The 24,531-nt window shown below is 49.6% G+C and overlaps 2 protein-coding genes across 7 annotated transcripts; one reads left to right on the top strand and one right to left on the bottom strand.

Annotated features, from left to right (window-relative positions):
• Nucleotides 1-7: 7 nt before the first annotated feature.
• LUC7L (LUC7 like) lies at nucleotides 8-19,203 on the bottom strand. 3 transcript variants are annotated; one of them, XM_033074231.1, is made up of 11 exons: nucleotides 19,022-19,203; nucleotides 18,320-18,390; nucleotides 17,153-17,247; nucleotides 12,145-12,243; nucleotides 11,331-11,441; nucleotides 10,586-10,729; nucleotides 10,004-10,180; nucleotides 9,152-9,240; nucleotides 4,871-4,900; nucleotides 3,863-4,027; nucleotides 8-1,529 (listed from the first exon to the last, which is right to left on the bottom strand). In XM_033074231.1, exons 4-11 carry the CDS (start codon nucleotides 12,238-12,240, stop codon nucleotides 1,388-1,390), a joined length of 954 nt encoding a protein of 317 aa, XP_032930122.1. In that variant the 5' UTR covers nucleotides 12,241-12,243; nucleotides 17,153-17,247; nucleotides 18,320-18,390; nucleotides 19,022-19,203; the 3' UTR covers nucleotides 8-1,387. The 3 variants fall into 3 exon arrangements, with proteins under 3 accessions (XP_032930122.1, XP_032930119.1, XP_032930121.1); XM_033074230.2 differs by lacking the exon at nucleotides 18,320-18,390 and adding an exon at nucleotides 2,786-2,847 and having other exon boundaries at nucleotides 1,446-1,529; nucleotides 19,022-19,174; XM_033074228.1 differs by lacking the exon at nucleotides 18,320-18,390 and having other exon boundaries at nucleotides 19,022-19,174.
• A 368-nt stretch (nucleotides 19,204-19,571) lies between these two features.
• Nucleotides 19,572-24,249, top strand: PERCC1 (proline and glutamate rich with coiled coil 1). 4 transcript variants are annotated; one of them, XM_033074305.1, is made up of 4 exons: nucleotides 19,572-19,880; nucleotides 21,606-21,999; nucleotides 22,124-22,225; nucleotides 23,368-24,249. In XM_033074305.1, the coding sequence occupies exon 4, from the start codon at nucleotides 23,400-23,402 to the stop codon at nucleotides 24,099-24,101; it is 702 nt and encodes a 233-aa protein (XP_032930196.1). In that variant the 5' UTR covers nucleotides 19,572-19,880; nucleotides 21,606-21,999; nucleotides 22,124-22,225; nucleotides 23,368-23,399; the 3' UTR covers nucleotides 24,102-24,249. The 4 variants fall into 4 exon arrangements, with proteins under 4 accessions (XP_032930196.1, XP_032930197.1, XP_032930195.1 ...); XM_033074306.1 differs by lacking the exon at nucleotides 22,124-22,225 and having other exon boundaries at nucleotides 21,606-21,785; XM_033074304.1 differs by having other exon boundaries at nucleotides 21,606-22,225.
• The last annotated feature ends 282 nt before the right edge of the window (nucleotides 24,250-24,531 follow it).

Genomic DNA, 24,531 nt, shown 5'->3' with positions numbered 1-24,531 from the left:
CAGCGGGAGCCACAAACACAGATCTTTAATGCGCTCAGACCGCGGGAGAACAGCACAGGCACGTACAGGCACCCCGAGCGCGCGCCCGCCGCCCCCCGCGCCCCACACGGAGGTTACAAAAACAGCACGTGAAACCGCGGAATTAATTGTAAAAACGGACAGGGAAGGGGGGCATGCACTAGGGACTGACACCGGGGAAGCAGCGCGGCGGAACCGGAGCCGCGTTCGGGGGAAGGGGAGAATGGAGAGCGGGGGGGAGCCGGAGCGGCCCCTGGGAATGGCAATTAACGGCGGCAATTAACCGCCTCACCGAGCTACCGAGCAGCCGCCAGGCTCGAGCCTGCCAGCGCCCGGCTCGGCGGGTGACGAGCGCTGCACTCACACCATTCCCACAACGGGGGTCGCGGCTGGGGCTGGCACAGCCAGGCGCCTTCCTGCCCTCGTGGGAAACAAACCGAGGTACAAATCGAGTGACAACAGGCAGAGGCCTCCCACACGCGTGGGGACACGGCTGTGCCTCCCTCCCAGGAGGGGCAGACACTGGCACGGGCCTCCAGCCCAAGTCCCCGCTGCCCTCGGCACATTCTGCCTGACTGGCCTTGGAAAACACACCAACGCATTCGTCTGCAGGTCAGAAAGCCCCGCGGGGAAGCTCTGACTGCGGAGTGCACAGTAAATAGGCAGATGAGCTGTGGCTGTGCTTCTCTAGAGAAAACAAGCCAGGTTTCCCACTGCTTTGCTCACACCAATTATCTGAACTGTAAAGGTACTAAAACCAGACTTGAGCCCAGCTTAGAAATATGTTTCAGCTCATTTGGTCAACCTCAATTTCAAACAGCTTTCAGAAGAGATCAAGGCCAAATTTTGTCTGTTTTGCTTTAGCTGGGCAAGTGGGGCAACGCTCAAGTGCTGGAGACATAAAAATAAGGTGGCTAAGTACTAAAAGGAAGAAAAAAAAATCTGATTTTTTAACATATATAAACAGAAGGGAAAAAATATAATTGAGAACCAGTGCTACTGGTGTGCTCACAGAGGGTCAAGTGGGTCTTTTTGGAAAGGGCTGAAGCGTTACAAAGGTCAGGGCAGCTCAGGGCTCCAAGCTCAGCATGGGCCCGACCGCTGCGCTCGCTGCATCAGGACAAACAGGGGGTGTCCACACTGGCCTGGACTGAAAACCATCCATCCAGATTTATTTATTCCTACTAAAACAAAATCCTGTTAAACAGTACGTAACTCTGTGTCTCTACAAACTCACAGCTATCTGCCAAACAATAAAAATCCCAAACTACAAAAGATGAGTTGTATTCAGTAAATATAAATGGGAAATTTAGGCTTTGTGTAGAATGTTTATCAGACTATTTACAGTGCAACACAGATCATTTTGAGTTCAGATCTCGCCAGCTTCTCTCTCTTCTGACCTCTTGGAACGAGATTTGCCATTTGTGCTCTCGTGCCGCCTCTCAGAAGAGCTCTTCTCTTTCCTCTCTCTGTCTCGGGACTTTTCTCTTGAAGATCGATCTCTAGAAGATCTGAAGTACAAAGTAAACCATCGCTATCAGCTTCACAACTAAAAATTGCCAAATACCCACCAAGCAACATCTTTCCCTAGCAGGGCTGTGGGATACAAGTTCCTTACAGGAATGTGCCTGAGTACTGTGGCACAGGGGGTGGGTCCCCCATGACAGCAGCTCTGGGCCCTCTGCGAGGTTTCTGTGAGGGAACTCAGGGCTCTGAGTGCACAGCACAGCCTCTGCTACTCCTTCCTCTGGGTGATCCTTTCAAGCTGTTGCCACAGGGGCTCTCAGGTCTTCCCTGCGCCCCTTAATATTTTTCAGAGCCATCCTGAAGTGCCTACAATTTCTTCCTTATCTCTGACTCAGCTCAGTTCATGGCTTCCAGAGCAGTTTTTCAGTATGCCCTAAGCTACTGGCATTCTGCTCAACTGCTTTAAATACCAACTGGATTCTTTGCTGGCTCAGCCTTGGGCTTCTCACTTTGCATCCTGACAAATGCTGGCTTTGGCAGCATCCCGGGTTCAAAGTCAGGATGATACAGATTTATATTCACAGCCCACAGCATGGGCACATCTTTTCACAGCCACTGATTTTCAGCAGCACTTCCCTGTGTCAGCCCACACAGAATTAAACAGGAGGCTTCACATTAGGTCTAATCTGAAAGGCTGTTTCTTGTGTGATTCCTGCCAGCTTAAGGAATAGCAGGATTCAAAAGGAGCTGATCCTGAGTGAGCTCAGCAGAGGCTCCTACATTTTACTCCAAGGCTCAGTACACAGGGATTTTTTACAGTCACAACAGAAGGTAGCTTAGAAGTTCCACTTTCATTCTGGTTGATTTTAAGGTTTGAAAATACTGCAAAATTGATATATCAAAACCCAACTGCCATTTCATTAGCATTAAACTGTGTCATTTAGCATCAGTCTGCCTGCTGACATTAGCTCTACCTTTTCCACAATGCCTGCTGCCTGCAGACCTCCTACCCTGAGATCTCCAGATCCTGTAACACTCTCCATTTCTTTCAGCAAGTGAGACCTCAGACCAGCAACCTGAGGGCAGATTTCATTAACTCTCAAGGTAAAAACAGAAGCTACCCTCTTTCAGGAAACAGGGTTTTGCCATTTGTTCTCTTGTTTTTGTTATGCTTTCTTAAACTGATCCTGGCCTGTCCCCAGCTCTCAGCAATTTCGTGCAGGTGTATCAGCTGGCCAATCCCCCTGCAGTCTCAATGGGCTGGTTTGGATGTATTCAGGGTTCCGAAGTAATCCCTTACCTGCTCTTTAGTAATAGTTATTACAGGATCTTCCTCACTTCCTAATTGTCCAAACTTCTTTTCTTTATTTTTCATGTTCAAGACAGATTTAAAAAAGCACTTTAGTATCTCAGCCATTGGAGAATCAACAGTATTTACACCCCCCCTCAATTATTAACAGACTTATTTTTCAGACCATTATTTCCCTCCCCATCACCAGGTATCTTTTAAAGTTCTTATCCTTTAGCTAAACTGACACAAGACACATAACAATAGGTTTGTTTCTAGAATTGTACTCGAGTGCTGGTGCCTAATCAGGTGACAGTGCTAAAGTACTCCCCTATTAACCAGGAGTCTAAAAAAATCCAGATCTAACTTCAGGAAGCACCTGGAGGCAGACTTGCTCTTAGGCTTAGAAGGGCTGTAAGGGAACACAGTGATTCCAGTCAATTTTTCTAATACTCTACACACATATGCCTCATCCTTCCTCCAACAAAGAGACTGTTTTGTTGAATTTCAGAAAACTTGAAGCCCTTCTTTGGACTATAGTGCTTCTCCTCAGAGACAGAAGAATGGTATACTCCTCCTGTATTTCTTTTTCAGGAGGAAAAAGTGCTGATTCCTAAAGAATTCTCTCTCAAGCAGCCTTCTAACAGAAGACTCTCCCCAGATCTCAAATCATCGACTTGTTCCCAATGCCAGCACTGAGAGAAGGAATCTGGGAAGCAGAATATAACTACAGAAGTGTAGCATCCAAACTGCCTCTCACACACTTAGCTTTTACAGGCCCAGGGAAGCTCACTTAGCTCAGGGAGGGCTTTGTGCCACTTCCCATCCAAGGAGCATCTTGAGGCTTAGCACTACAACTCAGGGAACCTGTTCCATCTCCTAGACTCTCCTCTCAGCTGGGATCTTGCTGTACAGCTGCTGCCCTCACGTGAAGCCACTGGGAAATCCTGCTTTGGCCCAGGAGCTGGCACAGGTCACCACAGCTGCTCTGGAGAACCCTGCCACACTCCTGCTCGCTCTATGGGCCAGGGAGGTCACTGTGAGGCAAGGCCTCCCCTTCCCAGCAGCACTCCTGTCAGGAATACATACTTGTGTTTTGAACTCCTGTCTCTGGAGCCGCGGCGGTGACCTCTGCTGTGGCTGCGGGAGCGGCTCCGGTGGCGCCTGTGTCGGTCCCGGGAGCGCGAGCGAGACTTCCGCCGTTCCCGGGAAGCTGATCTGGAGCGTCTCCGCCTCCGCTCCCGAGACCGTGATCTGGAGGGAACACACACAGTCTCAGTGCCTCAGATCTGCCCCCCTGAGATACCTCAGACTCTGCTGAGCAACAAATACCCAGAGCATCAACACAGTCCAGCCCCTACAACACTCAGGGCTGATCACCCACACCGTGGGCAGCTGCTTCCTCCTGGACTTTGTGCTACCAACAAAATGCCAGTGGGTTATTCAGTTTGCTGGAAAGCTCCTAGAAAAAGCTCCCACCATTATTCTAAGCACGTGGCAAGGGCCAGAGCAGAGCTTACAACCCTGCATCGCTCACAAGTATAAGTAGAAGAGAGGCCAAAGGAAGTGGCCTGTGATCTTCCTTGTGAAAGTCCTGCACTTTAGAAGCAGATTTATTTCACTCTGCTCTAAAAATAAGATGCCAAAGGAAAGCAGTAGACAGGGAGATCTCCAGATTATCACAGAGAATGTTGCCATAGCATTAAGGCAAGCTCTTCCCAGAGACGTGGGGGTTTTAATCTCAAATCTCTGTATTTTCATGTCTGAGGTTATTTTATAAATATATAACAGATACTTCAGACATTACAATCACGGTATTTATTGAAAGAGGTCTCGAGGACATTAATGGGCTCACACTCTGGAGCACACAGAACCCATCCTGGCCAGGTCACTCAGCACCTGCTCTACAACCCAAAGAGTGACACCAAGCTCAGCAGCACCACTGAGGTGCCCATACTGCACTTCCCATCCCCTCCAGGGAGCAAACCAGACACTGAGGCATTGAGTGAACTCCACTGGTGAGACCCAGGAAAAACCTCAGTAGCTAGAGAGAAACACCAACAGGCATTCAGGAGAAATAAAGAACTGGGAACTCACCTTCGACGATCTCTGTTTCTTGATCCAGACCTAGAAAGAAGAGGAGAATTAAGTGAGAAGTTATGATACAGCCAGTGGGTTTTCAGTAGGAAAATTCATCCACACTGGCAGCTCTTCACAGGAATAATCAATACCTCAAGTGATGTATTCATTAAAAAAAAAAAGCTTGCAAATAGAACATTCAGTTAGCTTCAATTTTAGAAGCATGAAAAATTTATCAAAAACTGGAAAACATTAATTTCTGCACATTGAGCTTCCTATCACTACAGAAAAGGTCTAGAAACCAGGAACTATTCATAAAGTACCCCAGTGAACCTTTCCAACTAATTTTCTGTGTATATTTGTTACATTCTCTTTACTCCTTGTAGTGTAACAGCAGCTAGATCAACTCTAAGATTTTCAAGTGCCCCTCTCCAGTCAGAAAGACATCGGCCAGTTTTCTGATTTTGGTTCATCTGGTTCATCAACATTCTTCATGTTAAAAGGGTTATAATAAATTAAAAACAGCCTTTTCTCACTTCCTTGTATTTGTTTACCAAACATTAGAAGGAAATTTGCATCAATAATTTTTTCCCTTTTACGAAAAATAACTGGGAAAAAAGAGGGGACACACATACAAGGAAAGAACTGACAAGTGACAGAGATAAACTGAAAATCCTTAGAAAGCACTTGAGAAGAATAATCCAGGCCTTGCTATCCTTTCTCACATTCCAGGAGTTTCAGAGCTTGTGTGTGGCACTCTGAGCTTACTGCTGTCAGCAGTAGCTCTTGACAGTTTGTAAATAACAACGGCAGAATTCTTTCAACTTCAGCAGGCATCATTACTCAGCACCACTTAAAATACCTCTGCACATGGAAGCTACACCCTCCCTCTTCCTCTGTGGCCACATTTCAGAGCTAGCTGAACAGTCTCATTTTGCTTTAATTAGGAGTGGCTCCTCTTCCCTGTTTAGTGACTTAAACTCACTCCTGTAACTGCTGCCCACTGTACAGACTCACAGAGAGGTTCCATTTACACCCCACAGAGCTGTTCTGGCACCCTGACATGAAAGCTACACAAAGACAAGAATTTAAGAAGCAATAGAGAAGCATGTGTTTTAATATCATTTAAAACCATGCCTGGATAAGACAAGTTTAAGAAATCTATGTGCACTGACATTTCTTCACAGTGAAATGGGATTGTTCAGTCATGGTAGAAAGTAAAAAAAAACCCAAATTTAGAAAGGAATTCAGGTTAGGAGTGTAAACAAAGTGGAGCTGCAAATGAAACATGCACTGTGGCAATACACATGAGCAGGTGAAGGAAAAGCTGATAAACCAGGAGAGCAAGGCAGTAACCACACACCTCCATTCCCATGGAACAGAACCTGACAGAGCAGCAGGACCTCCTGTAGATAGCTGGCAGGCAGCTGGATTTTTTTTGTGGTTGTAATTACTCCAAGTTCTTCATGTTCTTTTTCCTCCTGATCACTTTATTCTGAACCATCAGTGCACACATCCACAAAAGCCCTTCCACATCCCCTGAAAAGTCTGGCTACCCTTCCATGCCTATCATCTGAGCAGGAGTATGCACAAGAAATATCTGATAATCACTCCCTAGAACCAAACTTCAGAATTCAGGAAGTATCTAAGAAAACAGCCTTGTCCTTACCAATCCATTGTAAGCAGGAGACAAAAGAAGACTGCTGTCCATAGGACCAAGAGGCTGAGCAAGTCTATTTTATTTATTTTTTCCTCTTTGTTTTTTTTTTTTTTTTTGTTCTTGTATCACAGAGACTTTCTGCTGAGTTTCATAACCTGTCTTTTGTCCAGCTTAACACAAAGGAAATCCATTTTGCACCTCCACCAGACTTGTTTGCTGGTGTACTCTGGAAGCAAACACTGCATGTCACTTCTCCACAGAATTCCAGTCTTAAGTGAGTACCCAACAGCCACCAGCAACATCACACAAGACTTGTATTTATTACCACTAAGGTAATAATCCAGTTCACCATTCCTATGTGGAATCACAGTTTATTGACAAATTAATTACAGCTGTGAGAGGCAGAGTTTCACAAGAGAATCCACAGGTTTCCAGGGATGTCACAGTGCCTGTCAGTCACCAAAGACTCCCAAAGTCAAGCCATACTCTTTCTCTTACTGAAGTAACACCATGAAGGTGCTGTACAGGAGGATATGACAAGAAGAATTCTTAAGGAAATGTTTCCTGTGGTTCTTTAAAGCACCAAGCTCTGGATAAGAGAAGCTGTCTGGAAGGTGATAGAAGTCACCAATTAGTTTTTGATGGAAAAATACCTCTGTGAGCACGGTGTGCATAGCTCCCAGCAGATAAGTGACCAAGAAATCTGGACCCTAAGCTCAGTTTTGACACTGAGTGTCCACTGGGAGAACTGTTCTCCCTTGGGTCAACTTCCCATTTTGGAGAGGCAATTGATTTGACTTCTACTGTCTGGCACTCCTGACTCCTTCATAACAAGTTTTTCTGTGGAGCACACAGGTGCCTCTGCACAGAGCCAGAGCAAAGGCCAGCCACAGTCTCTAACTGTCACCTGTGGAAACAGCAAGAACTTAGACATGCTGTTCTTACAGCTTTCCAATTTTAAACCTTTAAATAAACATCCAAAAGCAGCTTGCAAACCCCCTCATCAGATGCATCCACATATGGACTACCTGCAAACATGAGAGGCTCTTCAGCTCTCAAGAATAGAGGGCTTGGGCTTTTTTTTTTAAAAAAAATAACACAAAAACAAAACCATAGGCACAGCATAGGAGGAAGAAAACCAGCATTTTGAGTAGATGTGGATCAACAGAGAGATCCCGAGGGCTCTTCCTGAACAACTCTGTTGAGCAATTTACACAGAGAAATGACCTCCAGGAAGAGGCACCATAGAGACAAAGTGAGTCCACGTTAAGCAGGGTCTTGCTGTGGGTCTGGCATGAAACAGCTGCATGAAAAGACACTTCCCATTTCACTTCCACATCTCTGACCACAGCAGGATCAACAGCAGTCCCTTTTGATTAATTACTGCACTCATAAGCTACTTGCAGATCCTGCAGCTCCCAAGCTCAATTGCATTACAAGTTGTGTGGATAACAAAGTTGTGAGCCTCTCCATGAAGTGCTATAGTTCAACAGAAAGCTGTAGCATGAACTGCTCCTTCACACCCTAAGTGGAATTATGCATAACATGTATATAATAATATGGATAATGAATAACAATTTGGGGCTCACATCTTTGTAATACACTAAAATCACCATACTGTTTCATGCTGGTATTTATCAGCAATTCCAGCAATGTATAGCCAGAGCCAGTACCATCCTAGAGCACACTGCAATTATAAATCTCATATTCCTAAGATAAACTCACCCTTCAGCTGACTCTGAGTTTCAAAAATAGCTCTGCACAGGCAGCAAGGTTGGGGTCTTTTTGATTCAAGAAGTACATGAGGAGAAATACACAAGGTAACCAGGGAGATGCTGTGACAATCAGAACAGGATTCTCATCCAGCCACCTCCTCTGCCTGACCCCTGCAAATAAGCACCCTCCCCACACCAGGCTGTTTAACTGAGCTGTTTACACACAAGATGCCTCTTCAAGTACAGAAGAGATGGTTTTTCCAGTTCAGCTGGCAAGACGCAGAAGAGCTTGTCCTGAGAAAATAAATTATCCAGCCCCTCCCACTGCTCAGGAATTACATCTGAGCAGAAGGTGACACACACAGCTACAACCACCAGAAGCAACCACTCCTTGAGATCCCTCAGTTTCCTTAGGAAATCCTTGCCAAAGCTATGCCAAAGCATCCCACTTACTGAAGAAAAGTTACAGGCAGTAACTATTTGGCTCATGGACACCAACCTGTTGTCACCTCCAAGCAGTGAGGAGGGCTGTCCAGGGAATTTCTGCATGACTACTGCCTTTTGAGCAAGCCTACTCCTCACTCATCTTAAACTTTCCCACACAGATGCTCTGGATGAGGGTATTTTATCCAGATTCAGATTCCCTAAAACAGGGATTAGACAAATATAAGCCTGAAGACTACAGGGAACTCCCATCTTTCAGACACACAGTGGAGGTTAAAATACATGTACCATCACTCTAAGGTGGAGGAGTGGAGGATTTATGCATTATTTTTATCTTTAACTGGATCCCAAGATGCTCACACAGCATCTGTAGCACATCCAACAGCCACTCCACAAGCAGATGCTGAATTCCTGCAGTGCTCATGTACAAGGAATCAGATACTTCTGAACTTCACAGGCCAGTTCCCAGGTCCCACTCACCGTCTGCCCATCCTCTCTTCTCGTTCTCTCTCCTCTCTCCGTCTCAAACGATCCTGGTTTCTCTTCTCTTGCTTTTCTGCCACTGTTTTCTAGGGGGAAAAAAATAAATCCACATCATATTTCAGCCATACAGTAAACAGGCATTTTTTTACAGCTATACAGTAACAGGTCAGATCTGCAGGAAAACCATTCCAACAGCAAGACAAAGAAGCATTTCACTGCATTTTATGTGCTAAGTTAGATCTCTATCAAGGTTCTCATTTTTCTCCGTTGAGGCACTCATCTCAACACACTGTGAGTGAAGCACAGGAATCATAACCCTTACTCAGCTAAAGGTCTCTGCTTGCAAGCAAGGCCAGTACCACAACCCATTACAAATCATTTCAGAAAACTCCTAATGGCTTCAGCTACTCAAGATCTTTTCACTGATAGAACCATGTGAAACTTCAGTTCAAACATTTCATTAAGAGATTTCAAAGTAAAAAAAACCCAGAGTAAAAAAATTCAGTCATGTTAATGAGAATGACTGTACCAAAGCTCCAATGAATAAATTACAGCAGCGCTCTGGTTTGACTGATTCTGAGGGTACATATTTAGTTACCCAGAAAAGACAGAACAGAATCCAAGAAGACAAGGCTAAACAAACCTCTGTTTGATGTTTTAGGCATTCTGCAATCAGCAATTTCTGAGCTTTTACAAGCCCTCTGCAAGGAATTTTGTAATAATTTAATAGAAGTGTTCAAGGTCTTCTGAGCTTTTACAAGCCCTCCGCAAAGAATTCTGTATTAATTTAATAGAAGTGTTCAAGGTCTTCAGAACTACAAAGGGAAGGTTTAAAACAGAGAGGATTACCCTCAGCTGATCCAGTTTCTCACGAATCTGAATGAAACCCAAGTGTAATTTGCCTCCGAAGTGGTCAGCAAGACGCCGGTCGTTGTCATGGAGACCCAGATATGCTGAACAGACTTCACACACACGCAGCTTCTGCTGCTGGAAACTGGATGCAGGCATTGAATTTCGGTATTCTTCCTACAGGGAGGCAAGAAAACCCTCACAAATGTCAGGCAACCTTTACATAGACACAACCCTCCAGGGAAGTCCCTGCAAAGAACTGCTTTGAAGAATCAAAACCCACCCTCACACAAAGGAGGTGCCACACAAATGCTTTGTGGGCACAGCCAACCCGACGGTCTGTCCCTGCAAGGGACTGGTGACCAAATACTTCAGAGGACAAAGCCCTCCCCGCCCCAGTCAGCTCCCTGCACTAGACAGAAGTTTCTAAAAATCTTTTCATCCACCACACCACACTGCCACCTCTTTGCTGGCATATGGCTGGAAATGCAAAAGGAAGTGCTAGCACACAGGAACAGAGGTAGAAACCACCCAGCCTAGCCCAGGTTCCTGTGACAAATCACAGGAGAGCCAACACTGTACCTCTGCCTCTTTCTTTTTTGCTCGGACTTTCTCCACTTCCATCAGGATCTTTTGAGACTCATCAACATTTCCTTCAGCTCCCAGCTGTTCAGCTTTAGCTAGGAGTTTTCCAATATCTTCATTCAGCTCATGCACTTTCTCTGCCTGAAGAGAATAGTTAGTTTTTAGTAAGACAAAACTGTGATAAACTTTGCACGACAACTTTTCAAATTTTAAGAAATACTGTGTAATGAAATCTGTTGTTGGAAGATGACCATAACAAAAGGGACTAGTGGACCAATGTCAATGCAGTCACAGACACGTGGCAAAGAGAGAAACTGGATGTGGAGAGATCATCATCTGCCAGTCATTTCTGGCTTACAGGTCAGCATAGAGGCCACAAAATCAGCTTCAGAAATATCTTGGCCTAATTAGGCAAATTCCCAGTAAGGAAACTCCATGAGCATTTGTTAAATGAAACAAAAATCATGGGATGATGGACTTATTCTGAATTATTACAGTAACATTTCATAGCATAGGGAAGAAACCAATATGCTTTATTTCCATGCTAACGCAATCTTTTAGAGTCCATGGTGCTCTTTAACTTTGCTCTTCAGAATGGCCAGAGCAGCCATTTGAGGAGGATGACTGGAATCCCCAGATTCTCTGGGAAGCCTAACTCCCCAGTATCACTAGTGTCAGAGAAACAGAGCACCAGTGCTCCCACTGAGACTTTCAGAACCAATTTTTAGTGAGGGACCAATACCTTTGCAGACACTTCAGCACTGATCTCTTCCTGTGTCTCAGCCAGGCGCTTTTTGGCCAGTTCTGTTCTCCTGTCACACTCTGCAATGAAGGATTCCAGGTGATCCATTGCCTGCATGATCAGACAAAGAATTATGAATGAAAGTGCTCTCTGTGCCAGATGATTGCAGCCAACAGCTGCAATCCTGTATAATGCACAAACAACCTCAAGAACAGATGCTTAGAGAAAAAAAAAAAAAGACACTTTGCAGAACAAGTTACATTTGACTCCTGCCCTGTAAACCTGACCCAGTTCCTTTTCTCTGACACATCACAGGATGCTCACATCAACACAGCTTTGCACTGGAACTTCCTTCCTATGCAGGAGTAACAGGCACAAAGACAAAAGCACTGGAATAACATGAAAAGGAAAGACAGAATTGTGCTTTCCCTTGATCTGTTCCATCACAGAAAGGTGAAATGAAAGCTAAATCTGACTGAAGTTAAACTACTGAGCAAAAGGCTTTTAATGTTAAATCTCTTTCTGGGACAGGGCATCAGGTTACAAGAACCTGGTACAGAGCAGCAGGTGTGGAATCCAAGGAATGCCAGGAAGCCTCCCAAAGAACAGGGCTAATGGGATGGCAAAGGCCATCATTACTGCTACATTCTCTAGTCAAGCAGTCAGGCTGACATTCAGGAAGCAGCTGCACATTCTGCACAGGTAACACATCAAGTAACGTATTGAGCTGAAATGGCCATTGAGTTTTACTCTTCAGCCCAGTAACTTCAAGAAGCTGTTTCTCCAAAAGTAATGAGAATTTCTCCATACTTACATCCAGCTCAAAAAACAGGTCTCTCTCTTTACTGGCAATCTCATAATCTGCTCGCAGAGCCAAGTCATGGATCTTTGTACATTCTCCCAGGTCCATTCGCTGTTAAAAGAAAAAGGAGAACCTACATAAGAACCCTCCATTACAGCAACAAGCAGCAGATGTCTCTTGCCAAGTGCATCATATCAAAATATTTTCATGAAAAGCAGTTTTCTCTTAAGCTCTCAGTACCAGAACCAGCCAGAAGAAGCACATGCTTGCCAGAACTCCTTTTCTAGGTGTTCTGGGAACATTAAAACAGCCCAAATGCTTTAAGTCCAGTCCTACTCCTGCTCTAAGTCCCAGGGCAGCCTCAGAAATGGCTGTGAAGGAGGTGGGTCCCCTTCAACAGGTACCAACTGCAAATGCCTCCTATCCTGGAGCCACAGCCCAGCAAAATATACCTGCACCCTGTTTAAAGCTCCTCTGAAAATGCACATCTGGGTCAGAATGAACCCGAGTAACATATGACATATCAAACACACAGAATATCTCCTATCAACAACAAAAGGACTTAAAAAGGATTAAAGGTTACAGCCAGTAGAAATGCACAATCCCACACTTAGCAACAACAGACTGTTAATTCCACAGTCAGACCCTTCCCACATCCAGCTGCAGCCTGGAATTTGAAAACCTGCCCAACAAAGCTAAGTCCTACACATAAGCCCATTTAATGAGAGACTTAAGAGCATCTCCCTTCCCAGAAAGCTGCCCTTCCCTCTCACTGTACTCCATGCTATTTGAATTTATTTTTTATCCCACCTAGTAGTTAACAGCCACATGAACCCAAGTTGATTATGCTCTCAAAACATGGAAGCTGCATTTCAACACTACCAATTTGTAACAAAGAACCCTTCTCTTACTCTTACAGTAGAAAAAGAAAATGACATTTTGAAAGCCAAAATAATAAAAGCCTAATTGTGAACCACTGTAGGAATGGCAGGGTACATGTCATTGCATGAAGGAACACCCCAACCCACCACCCTCTTCTCTCACTGTCACTATCAGTCCCCAGGAGCCCAAAACTCAACATGCAAAACAGGTGTCAACTCAGTGAGCTGCTGAGAAAGCTGAACTGGGATAACACTGAATCCCTGTGGAATATCACAAACTAAAGCTGGGGATGCTTACATCAAACAATCAACTCAGACAGCAGTGTTTAGAATGAAGCAAAGCAACTAAAGCAAACTCTACCAGTTTATGCTCAGGTTTTCAGCAGGTGCCTTATTACTGGATTTTTTCTCTTCTAGAAAGAGAGAAAGAAAAAATTCCAGATGACTTGCCACTATTTTGCCTTCCTTATTTTGCTCAGATTTACCAGAGCCAGGAGGCCAGAGGCAGCAGGCTACAGAAACAGTCACTGCATCCAGAATACTCCTGCTGAGCTCTCTAATGATAGAAATTTAATGCCTACAAAAAAAGCATGTTCGTAGAGCTTGATCTTTAGAGCTTTTAGAGCTTGATCATGTTCAACTTCAGGCAAAACACTTCAAAGAATGCTACAAAGTTACTGTTATCTTACCACAAAAATAACTTTCTATGATGCAACACATCTTTCATTCTTCTGGTCATTCTACTGAGATCACTTCCCAAGATCAGGAGAAAATAATGGTATTGGATGTGATTGTCACATGTTATAAATATTCTTATCTGAGCTCTTCCTGCAAGCTGAGCCTCTAACCCCAGTTCAGAGAAGGGGCTCTGACCACTTTAGAACAGCCAACAATGCTGGTTCTGAAGCTCCCTATTCCTCTCCCTGCTTGTTAACAGGTAATGAATCCCTCAACATCTTCCTCAGGGAAGAACATTTAGTTGTCACTAGCTTATAAACCTCAAATCTTCCTCCATGTCCTTTGAGATGTTCTAGTGCAAGGAGCATTCCACAGGTATTGCTCACTCAGGGTAAGACCACCAGCCTTTCTGCCTCAAAGCCTCCTCTCATGCCAAGGAGCACTGTCATTGAACATTCATCCCTTCCACAGAACTCATGACTTGCTCCAGTCAGCACTGGCTGTTTTATAACACAGGTGTATGAGACAGGCAACCAGCAGAGCCTGAGCAAAGATTTAACTCCTCATACACACAAGGACTGAAGACATTTAGATGTCACTGATAATTAGTCCTGCTCACATTTGTTGAGAAATCCACATTGTGAGGTATCTCTTACAACCTCCACTGAACTGGCAACTCACCACAAAATGAAAATGTCCACAAAGAAGATGCTTTAACAGTGATCGCAGATGCAGAGTTTCATCCACATGAAAAAAGAAATCACAGACCCTCTATCAACCCACAAAAAACTATTCTAGAACCTAGAGATTTCAACTCATATTTCCCAATAGGGGACACAATTAATTCCCTGGATGTAATTTCCAAAGTATGTTCAACCTGGGCAGCTTTGAGGCTCATCTGTCCACCTCTTAGTAGAGCCGAAGTTCAGGAGAATTGTCAGCTGATGCCATCTCTAAATGTGCTACAATACTTTCACTGACAGAAATATGCTTACCGTGAGCTGCAGAGAGAATTCAGCACTCGCCACAAATGATGTGGATGGCAAGGGCCCTGTAATAGCCCATGGGCTCACTAAACCAACTCCTGTCCTCCCAGAATGTTCCTCCTTACCAACAGAAACAATGAAGAACCACTATAGGTTATTTAGTGGCAAGTTCAGACAAATTTCTGGGGCCAAAAAGAGAATAATCACAGGAACAAACCAACTTAAAATGACAGCTCTTACAAACAGGAACGGTGGTGCACCTAAACAAAGCAAACATCCAACAGGCCTCCTGCAGCTCTCAGGAATATTCCAGAGCTTTCCTTACAGTCTGGACTCCTTTTCTTACTCTGCACCTGAAGGTCAGTGAGTGGGACTCCATCATATTTCATTGAGCACATCTCCCCAAGGGATCAGCTTGCTGCTTGCCTTCAATCAGCTTCCCACTAAGGAATCTCTGCACACATGAAGGAAGCAGTGGTAACAATGCCTTAGGGGAGGACACAACACAGCAAGCACCAGAAGGCTTGGAGCATCTGTTGGAAGTTTCCAAGAGGTCCAAGGTCCTGATTTATGCAGTAATACACCCAGAGATGAATTATACCCCACCTAGCTGAAACAGATTCACCCATACAGCTCTTCCTTTGCAAAGCACTGTAAAGTGCCAGTGAAGCTGCCTGAGATCACGAGGAAGGACTGCACATTCCAGCTAAGTTTCATTCTGTACTGGCAGCAGTGACAGCTGAAATGCTCTTCCTGTTCTGGACATCACATGTTCTTTCAACACAGATCTCCAGCACCGATACTTGCTCTGGCCCCCAGGAACCTGCTGGCAGAGGTGCAGAGCTCCACACTCCCTTCAAGGCCACCACACAATCATGTGAGTGAGCCATCACTTGTGCAGGAGCAGTCTTTCTTCCTGCTCCTGCAGTTTCTGAGCACAAACTCCACAGTGAGAGGGAACGGACAACTCACTCAAGACAAGTAACAGCAGAAGAAACAAATTATTCAAGGTACTTCTCTGCCCCAGGAGACTCACACCCCACCTGAAACACTTTAGGCTTCCTCCATGCTTTGGCACCAGCTCACACACATCACTTGTGTTGAACTACCCCTTCAACTCACCATTTACCCTCTTTCTGAAAAACTGCCAGAAGAGGTAGAAGGCTTCCTTCATCTTCAAAACAACCTCTGGGCCCCAAAAAAAAGTTGTAGAATCTCATGTCAAAAAATATACCCTGACCACAGTTACCAACACAAACAATGGAAGCTGAAAATTCTGAAATGGAGGTGAAGTCACATGGAGGCTGGTGGAGCAATCACTAAAAAACACATGAGCTTCAAATGAATTTAAAAAAATAGAGGTACTGAGATTGGTATTCAGCTTTTCCAGTCTTCTTCTGCAAAGGCAGCCATTGAGAAGCTAAAGTCTGAGTGCTCAGAACAGAGGCAGCTTTGCTACAGTTCTTCCTACCAGTGCTGCCACATTCCTGCTATGGCAGTGGCACAAGCAGGGACAGCAGTACCAGCCCCCCCTTTGCTGGAGACCCACTGTGTCCAGCCAGCTCCCTAATGAGCAGCAGGAAGGGCTATAAATAACCACAGCATCTTTCAACAATCTGGTTACGTGGACAGACACTGTGAATTGCCACAGCATTTCATGCAAACAGTGAGGGCAAAGATGGATTTCAAGTATCCATATTCACCTCCACCCTGCGACTGTTGCACAGCGATGGTGACAAAAGACACGGTTTTCTTTCCAAAGTCAGGCTGCAGATTTCATCTGGGAGCCTCAAATGAACACTTACTTCACAAGAACTCACTGTTAAAAGCCCATATCACCTTGTGCTCTCAGAGGTAGCATGTGAGGCAAACCTTTGAACGCTGGCCAGCTCTGCTCTCACAGGGAGCAGCAAAGGAACTGAGACAACTGTGCGAAACCAGTCGGGCAGAGTGACACAAACAACCACGCAGCTCAAACAACCAACACTCAGAGAGGTGTGACCTGCCATCATCACCCCAATAACCATAGAAAAGCTGCTCTTCCATCAGGGTTGGGGAGAGGAGACTGAAAATCTCCAAGGATTAGTGCAGCTGCTAAGAAAACACTTGCTAACTTGAAGATGCAGCAGTGAACCAAGGCAGCACCCTAGCTAAAAGCTCAAAACCACCATAGGACAAGTTGCAAGCTCTGACCATCTCAAACTGCTAAAACAAGTAATTTTGCAACTTCCCACAGGATTGTGTCAGAAAATGTGTTTCAGGTGAATTCTGAGAGCTCCAGGTTTGGGTTTTTTGGGGTTTTTTTGAGAAGTGAGAGCAGTTCCACACACAGTCCACAGGGATTGGAATTAGAATTGTGACTGCTCCCTGAGCACAGAAAGCCTGATCTCTCCTAAAAACCACCCACCCTGCACAGACAAGAGTTGTACCAACATCCTCCTCACCAGAATCCTTTATTCCAGGGGACATACTTACTGTTCCAGCCAGGATATCATGGGGACAGCAATCCAGAAGGTGGCTCTTGCACACACGATCGTCTGTAAACTTCACCCTTTGTCTGGTCTCATCTCCTGAAATTCATGTGTGGTTTAAATAAGAGACATTAGAACACCAAGAGAATGCAGGCATTGGCATGAACATTTCACCTCAATATGCAGATTAAAATACTTGGTGCTCCTGCTCCCCAAAATTACTCAAAAAAAAAGCTTAGAGGGTAACAGGATATTCTGGAGCACTGATAATTGATAGCAAACACTATTTTAGCATTTATTCATCCAGTACACCATGGTAAACACGGTGCTGGGGAGCCAAGCAATGTCCAAGGTCTGTCATCCATGTAAAGAAGCAGCACAGCCAGAAGAGAAAAGGAGACAGACAGGCTGGCTCCCAGCCAAAACCTGCTATTTTTTCCACCCTTTTTTTTTTTCCTGTGAAGAAGGGGTAGGAGATACCAAACCCCACACTATCAGATCACAAAACAGGGCTGTGCTGGGCAAAATTTATAGGCAGCTGCTCTTTGCTCAGGTGATAATTGAGCCATCAGTCCGTTTGTTTGGAACCCAACTATGCAGGGTGTGCTCTCCCAGGCCCTGCAAGGAAGGAGCTGGCAGGTCCTGGCCTGGAACACACCATGTGCTTCCCACCCACAACCCACCCTCAGAGGACATTTTACACTCAGGAGCCACTTAACGAGACAATATCAGAAAAGCAAAAAAATAAATAATAAAAAAAGAAACAAAGTTAGTCAATACACACTGCGAGCTCCAACACATACTATACCCATCTGCATTCTTCAAGACCTCAGCTGCAGAATTTTATGCCCATTGTTGAAAAGTTTTAAAGGAAAAGCTTTCTTGCCCACACCTGCAGTAAGGAAGTCAGGGGAATGATACATAAAAGTAAAGGCAAAGTGGTAATGGTATGTGACAATTTTAAAGCTCATCTGTGCATATGACACAGGTATGTGTAATACTAAAGTATGAATATAGTTTAGGATTCACAAGCATCCAGGAATAATGTTGTGTCTACTGAAATTTTTTAATTTTTTTTTCTTTCTAAGCTACACTTTTAAAGTTACTTGTGAAAAAAAGCAAACACTTTTTTTTTTTGTTATAACAGCTTTAAAAATTGGTTGTGACTCACGGCTCGATGAACATGAGGCTTTTCTGCAACTCCCTTGCAGATTGATGTAGGCAGGCAAAGATACACTGAACCTTTATAAATAAAATAGAGGGGCCACAATTGTTCAGTTTGTATGAAATAAAAATATGGGAAGCAATTCAATAGCAACTCAATACACAGAGAAAGAAAAGCACTTATTCACTTACGAAACAAAGTGCAAAGTGCCTGGACAGCCCTGTTAACGTGCCAAAGGGAATTTAAATACCCAGCGAGTCGCAGAAGGGAGACACAAACCGCAGCGGGACCGTATTTTGCACGGGCTGTCACATTTCTCGTCTCGGACAGCACCCGGCGCGGCCGGCGCTGCAGGCACACCTACCTACGCGCCTCTGGACGTGCGGCCACGGAGCCGGCCCTAAGCCTGTCCGCGGCAGCCGGGGCCCGGAGCGGCGGGGCTGGGCGGCGCCGGGCGCTCTCTGGGGCCGGGGGCGCGGCGGGATCACCGCCGGCCAGGCGAGGGCCCTGCCGGGCTCCCTCCGCCCCAAGCGCCGACAGGCACAGGCCCGCTCCGCCGCCCCGAGGCTGGAGCCGGGCGGGCGGGGGCGGATCGCGCCGCAGGTCTGGAGCGGCGGCAGCAGCCGAGCCGGGCCGGGCCGGGCCCCGCGCGGTGAGGCGGCCGCCAGGCCGCGGCGTTTCCTGCAGGCCCCGCCCGCCCCTACTCACCGTCCCGGGCAGTGCCCATGAGCTGGTCCAGCAGGGCCCGCATCTGTGCCTGGGCCGACATGGCGGGGCCGGTCCGGAGGCGGCGGCTCCGACCGAGACCGGGACAGGGGCCTGGGGCGGCGGCGGCTGCTCAGCGGCCTCAGCAGCGGCGACGCGCGGCGAGCGCTGAGCGGAAGCAGCCCCGCCCTGCGCCGCGCTGCATGACGGGAAGGGTAGTCCGCCAAGGGGCGGGGCAGGAGGAGCGCCCGATGGGCGTGGTCTGAGCGCAAGTGCAGTGACGTCAGGGGCAGGACTGGACCGAGGGGGCGTAAACATAGTGATGTAAGAGGGGCGTACTCGTGGTGACGTGTTATGACGTCATATGGGGCGTGGCCAAAGCTAGGGGCGCGGTCAGGCCGCCAATAATGTGACGTCAGATGGGCGTGGCCAAAGCGAGGGGTGCGGTCAGGCTGAAGGGGCGGGGGTCGGGCGGGGGCAGCCCCAGCACGGCCCCGGCACCGGCGCCGGTGCCGCCGCGGTGGGACTAGATCCCAACATCGCCGTGGCAGCCGCCCCGTGGCGTGGGCACAGTAGCCAGACCGCCGCGGCCCCTCGGGGACAGGCTGGTGCCCAGAGCAGGCCCGAGCTGCGCTGGCTGTCCCCACCGCGCTGTGGCAGCTCAGGGCCACTGTGGGGAATGTGGGAAGGGGGAATGTGGGGCAAGGAAAGCCCCTGCCGGGGATGGCGGGTGACTGGACACACGGCCGGGGCAGGCGGAAGCACCAGGAGGCAGGACGGATGCATGGAGAAGGGGATGAAGCCACTTGCACATGGATACCGCCAGGAGAGGACCGAGCACAGGGCAGGACAGGACTGCACGGTCCGTGGCTGTTCTCCCAGCTGCTGGGGGGAGGATGAGGCCGTGCTTTTGCAGGGAGCTTGGGCTGTTGTGAAGCGCTGCTGTGTGCCGCGTTCCCTGTCTGGCTTTCTGAGCTCCAGCTCCAGCTCGCTCCACTGCCATGAGTTTTGCCTCTTGTTTCTTCACCTTGAGCTCCCGGGCCCGGCTGACCTATGGATGCTTCCTGTGCCGGAGAAATCCCACTCGCCCTTTTTACTGCCACAGGGCTACAAAGGCAGCGAGGGTTAGAGCCAGAGCTCTGATGCAGGATGCGCTGTTTGCCATAGCTATGCCTAGTTTTCCCCCAGGTTTAAAGCTCCATTGGCTCTCAGGGAAAGGCTATGTGAGCCAGCCCCGGGCAGGGCTGTGCCGCTGCCCCGCTCTGGTGCACCATCCCGGATAAGCAGAATCAGCCTCACCTCAGAGTGGGGTCAGCGACCTCCCTGTTTGTCTGCGGGGATCTCTGCAGACAGGAGACCCCTTTCCTGTGGGACAGGAGCTCCCCATGCGTGGCCCTGACAAAGTTTGGAGCAGGTATGGCCACCCTGGGTACTCGAATGGGTGCAAAGCCACAAGCTAAGCCTGCTGTAGGAGCAGTGGCATTGTCTCTCCCTGCTGCTCACCCTTGGAACGGTGCTGCTGAGCCCTGGGTGTTCCTTAAGTGCGTTATTCCTTCCCACAGAGGACGGACACCTCATCACTCCCAACTCTGGGGGCTAGCAGCCAACTCCCCACACTTGGGCTTCCTTGCCAGCATGCCCGGACCCTTCCTGCCTGGGCAGCCCCCAGAGGCTGTGGGAGCTCTCCCCATCTCCTGCACTGCAGGAAGAGGGCCTGGGGCATTGGTGGCTGGGGACGCCAGAGGAAGCCGCCTTTCCCTGGGGATCCCGGCAGGGGTAGGGCTCAGGGTGGCTGACCGACTCCCAGGGCTGGTTCCCCAGGCTGGAGCCGGTAGCAATGCCAAACTGTGCCAATGCTGAGCCGTGCCGGGCGGGTGGGTGACAATGGGTGACGCCAGGGAGCAGACCGAAAGGTGCCGTGGCTAATCAGCTCCCACCCGCCGTGTTTGCCCAGCAGTGCCTGGGTGGCTGCTGCTCCCGCCTGGCGTTGCCGCTGTGAGTGTTTGGAGAGAGGAGAGGGAGCTCTGCGAAACCAGTGCCCAGCCCTGCCCCAGCCGGGAGTCCCAGGGCAACTGGCCCGGGGAGGGGTCGGTGACACCCCTGCCCAGGCTGGGACACTCTCGTCGCCAGTGCTGCACCTTGCCAGGAGCTGGGGACCTCATCTCAGCACTGCAGACACCTCAGAGCACAGCGCTCAGGGCAGCGGACAGGGAGGACTCCGAGGGAGAGACCAAGACCTGTGGTCACTCCAAAAACAGGAGAGAGGGGCAGCTCTGGAGCAGGGCTGTGGCTGTCCCCAAGCCCAGTGGCCGGTGTCCCACTCCCTGAGTGTCCCCAACACCAGTGACACATGTTGCTATGTCAGGCCCCTGCCATCCCGTGCCCTTCCGCTGTCAGGGGCAGGCTGTCCTGTGTCCCCTGGCCCTGTTCTGTGCTGCCCCAGATGACCCTGCTGGCACGTCCTGTGCCAAGGCAGAAATGGCACCTCTGGCACAGCATGTCTGGGACCTGAGCTGATTGCCATTGTCCCTGCCGTGGGGCTGGCCCAGACACTCTCCACATGGCATGTCCACCTTTGCATCCACAGGTTCCCAAACCGCTCCCAGGGCTGGTCGGGGAGCCCAACATCCATCTCAAAGGGACACAAGGCTGAAGATGAGTGGTCTGAACCTGCATGAGGGTGGTGCAGCACCCCAGGATACACCATTGAAAGGTTTTGCCCACTGCAGCGGCAGCCCCTGTTTGCAGAGGCATCGCTCGATACGCAGTATGTTCTTCAGAAGATCCCTACTCCAGGAGTCAAAATAGCATGAAATTTAATTTTACGCCTATTTGACAAAGCTTGATTTCGCCTCCAATCAGCAGGGAGATAAGAGCCCTCGGCACAAGTGTGCGGGCAGTTTGGCAGCTGGGGCTGCCGATTTAATAGGTGAATTTACAGGGACAACACTTGAAAATCCCCTGGCTAGTGAACCATTAAGGTGAGCCCTGCCTTCCGTCCCCGCGTCCCTCCCCGCGCCGCTCTCCCGTTGCTGGGTGCTAAAGCAAACCCCAGCTCTGTTTACCGAGTCTACTATTACAATACGGCTACCAAATATTTGCCAGCCGTCAGCTCGCTGCTCCGCTATAAATACTTCAGGCCCAGGTGGAGGGACGGGCAGGGGGAGCGGCGCGGGAGCCTATGCATGGCCGGGCGGCAGCGCCAAGGTGAGTGCGGAACCGCGGGCCGGGCGATGCCCTCCTGCCCCGGGGCTTTCTCCGGCTGGGGGTGGCGGCAGGACAGGCTGTGCTGGCCCCGCTCTCCTCTCCCCGCAGCCCCGAGGTGTGCGCTGCCTCCTGAGGCTGAGCCCCCCACAACCCACCCCGGGGCAGTGCTGGGGGTAACGCGGTGGGGACGGCACAAAGAGGGACACGCAGAGATGGCAAGGAAAGCCCTAGGCTGGGCGCAGGTCCTGGCACCATGCTTGATGTGGCAGGAGTGGATCTGGTTCCCCAGGATTTGTTCCTGCCCTGAAACTCTCTCAGCATGGCCAGGGGTGTCCTGCAGCGAGGCAGGGCTGGGAACCCTTCAGCACAGATAGCACGAGCTACAAAGGGGCCACATCCAGCTCAGCAAAACCCAACTGAGCCAGAGCCCATCAGGGCAGGGCAGGGAGGGGGAGGTTCACTCTGTGAAGGGGCCATTGTGTGGGCAGGGCATGAGTTGAACTGAGCCCAGAGCGGCAGGGTGGGTGCTGAGCCCCATTCACCTCCATGCACAGCCCCAGGGTGAAGGGGAACATCCCCACTGCCCTGTATCCCATGAGTTGGTGTGGACATCCACGTCCCATGGATCAGCGCAAACGTACCTGCTGCCCCACATCCCATGACTTAGGGACATTCCCATTATCCCACACCCCATGGCTTGATGGGGATATCCCTGCTGCTTGATGGGGACATCCCTGCTGCTTGATGTCCCAGGGTTCATTTAGAATATCCCCATTGTCCCATGTCGGGCTGCTTGTAAGCGAATGGCTTCTCTGCTGCTCCTTGATCATAACTCAAGGTTATGCTCCCACTGCCCCATATCCCATGTTTTGGTGGGGACACCCCTGCTGCCTGCTGTCCCAGGGCTGGGTGGGGGTGTCCCAGGGGGAATACCTGCCCTCTTTCCCACAGCTTGGTATGGACATCCCCAGTGCCCCACATCCCACACCCCATTATTTGTGGGGGACATCTCTGCTGCCCTGTGGCCCCACCTTAGCCATGGTGCAGCACAACATGGTCCCCTGGCTTCTCAGGGCTGCTGGGCAGTGGGTCAGGGTTGGCACCAGGGTGTGTCACCCTGACCCCGCTGTCCCTGCCCACAGGGTGAGTCCTAGGGGTGCCTCTGAGCGTTGACATGGCTGCGGGTGTCATCCAGCCCCTGACCGAGCTGCGGCTGCCCTCGCCCTTCCCACACGGCCTCCTGCTGCCCACACACCCTGAATCCAACTTCCCCGACCTCTCCGAGGAGGAGGAGGAAGAAGAGGAGGAAGAGGAGGAGGACGTGGAAGCAGTGGAGGAGAGCGTGAGGCCAGAGCTGGCCAGTGTCTCCAGCACTGCCGAGACCACCCTGCGTCTCCTCAAGTTTTCGGAGCTCATCAGCTGCGACATCCAGCGCTACTTCGGGCGGCGGGGCCGGGAAGAGGCCGCCAGCAACCGCCCTGTGCCCGAGGACTGCGGCTCACCCCAGAGCACCGAGGCTGTGCCCGAGGTCGTGGCCCCACGGGACAGCCCGGGGGCCACGCACAGGCTGGGGCCGCTGGCCGAGCTCTTTGAGTACGGCGTACACCGGTGCCTGCCTGCCCAGGCGGCCGGCAGCAAGACGCAGCGGCTGGAGAGGAAGTATGGCCACATCACCCCCATGCACCGCCGGAAACTGCCGCCCTCCTTCTGGAAAGAGCCAGGCCCAGGCCCCGCCAGCCTGCTCCACACTGGCACCCCTGACTTCAGCGACCTCCTGGCCAACTGGACAGTGGAGCCAGGGCCAGAGCTGCCGGGCACTGGGCGGGAGCTGCTGGGTCGCCCGGGGCTGGAGGCAGAGCCCTTTGCTGGGCTGTGACCCCACCGTGGCCCCGGGGGCCCTGGTCCTGCCACGTGCCACCCAGTTAATGATAAACCTGGTGGCCCCAGTGCCAGCACCGGGGCACTCAGAGCTGCCGGGTCGAAACTGGTGATGGGACGAGTGAATAAATGACTCCCGCCAGGCACCAGCATGTGCCGTGTCCTTTGCCACCCGCCTCTGCGGTGTCCCTGCTGCCAGAGACAAAGGGCCACGGCTTGGCACGACCCTCGGGGGCTGCTGCCTGCCCCGGCGGCAGCGGGAAGAGGAGGGAAGCGCGGTAGGAGCCGGCAGGAGCCAGCAGCCCGTGTTTACTCTGCGGCCCAAGTCAGTGGATCCCACTCCCTTATCTCGGCCGCGCCAGGGCAAAGGGCGACGCGGGGCCTCATAAAGCACCCGCCTGTCAGCACGTAGTGGGGACCCACTGTGC

This window comes from Catharus ustulatus, chromosome 16 (assembly GCF_009819885.2).
Source record: "Catharus ustulatus isolate bCatUst1 chromosome 16, bCatUst1.pri.v2, whole genome shotgun sequence".
Classification (NCBI taxonomy): domain Eukaryota; kingdom Metazoa; phylum Chordata; class Aves; order Passeriformes; family Turdidae; genus Catharus; species Catharus ustulatus.
The sequence above is the reverse complement of the archived record's forward strand: the minus strand, read 5'-3'. Positions and strand labels throughout refer to the sequence as shown.

Coding starts and splice junctions, on each gene's coding strand:
- LUC7L (XM_033074228.1), bottom strand. CDS start 19,082: ATGTCGGCCCAGGCACAGATGCGGGCCCTGCTGGACCAGCTCATGGGC. Junction 11,442..12,144: donor ACCTGTTTTTTGAGCTGGAT/GTAAGTATGGAG, acceptor CTGATCATGCAG/GCAATGGATCACCTGGAATC. Junction 4,901..9,151: donor GAAGAGAGGATGGGCAGACG/GTGAGTGGGACC, acceptor TCTTCTTTCTAG/GTCTGGATCAAGAAACAGAG.
- PERCC1 (XM_033074307.1), top strand. CDS start 23,400: ATGGCTGCGGGTGTCATCCAGCCCCTGACCGAGCTGCGGCTGCCCTCG.